The sequence below is a fragment of the Geospiza fortis genome, unplaced genomic scaffold (assembly GCF_000277835.1).
Source record: "Geospiza fortis unplaced genomic scaffold, GeoFor_1.0 scaffold891, whole genome shotgun sequence".
Lineage (NCBI taxonomy): Eukaryota > Metazoa > Chordata > Aves > Passeriformes > Thraupidae > Geospiza > Geospiza fortis.
The window spans coordinates 942-1,551 of NW_005054649.1; the positions used below are offsets into that span (position 1 = coordinate 942).

The 610-nt window shown below is 74.4% G+C and overlaps 1 protein-coding gene across 1 annotated transcript in view; it reads left to right on the forward strand.

The window, feature by feature from the left end:
• The first annotated feature begins 313 nt into the window (after positions 1-313).
• The window catches only part of ABCB8 (ATP binding cassette subfamily B member 8), a 6,439-nt gene continuing 6,142 nt past the window's right edge, over positions 314-610 (forward strand). The window contains exon 1 of the mRNA XM_031064900.1: positions 314-364. Within this exon, the coding sequence (XP_030920760.1) occupies positions 314-364 (51 nt within the window). The remainder of the gene's footprint in view (positions 365-610) is intronic.

The following is a 610-nucleotide window of genomic DNA, read 5'->3' on the forward strand; positions in this document are numbered from 1 at the left end:
CCGGCCAGGCCAGTGCCGGAGCCTGCCGCGACCCCGCAGGGCTCCCCGGGAGGGACCCCCTGCAAGGTCCCAGGGACCCCAACACTCCCCCAGCCCTCCCCGGGCCACGCTGTGCTGCCCAGCCCGAGTGGGGGGGGACGCCTCTCCCCACGGACCCGTGTGTGTCCACAGCCCCCCCCCCCTTCCTCCGCACAGAGCCCCTTCCCCACGCACTCGTGTGTCACAGACAGCCCGCAGACCCCGCTCCCCACGGACACACCGCCCCCGAGCCCGGACCAGCTCAGGACAAGTCCCGAGCCTTGGCGGCCTCTCGATGCCTTGCGGACCCCGCCCGGGGAAGGACTGGACCCCCCACCCCTGTGGGGCAGGGCAGGACCCCGGACCTTGGGGCAGGAGGACGCCCCCCCACAGGGGAGGAAGGGACCCAAAACTCTCAGAAGGGACCCCAAACCCTTGGATGGGACCATCACCCCCTGGGGAAGGGTGGGACCCCCACTCCTGGAAGGGGACGGGATCCCCCGTCCACCCCCCCGGTGCCCTTACCGCCGCCCCGCAGCGCCGCGCGTCACCAGCGTCCCCCGCGGTGGCCGCAGCCCGCGTCCGCACGCGC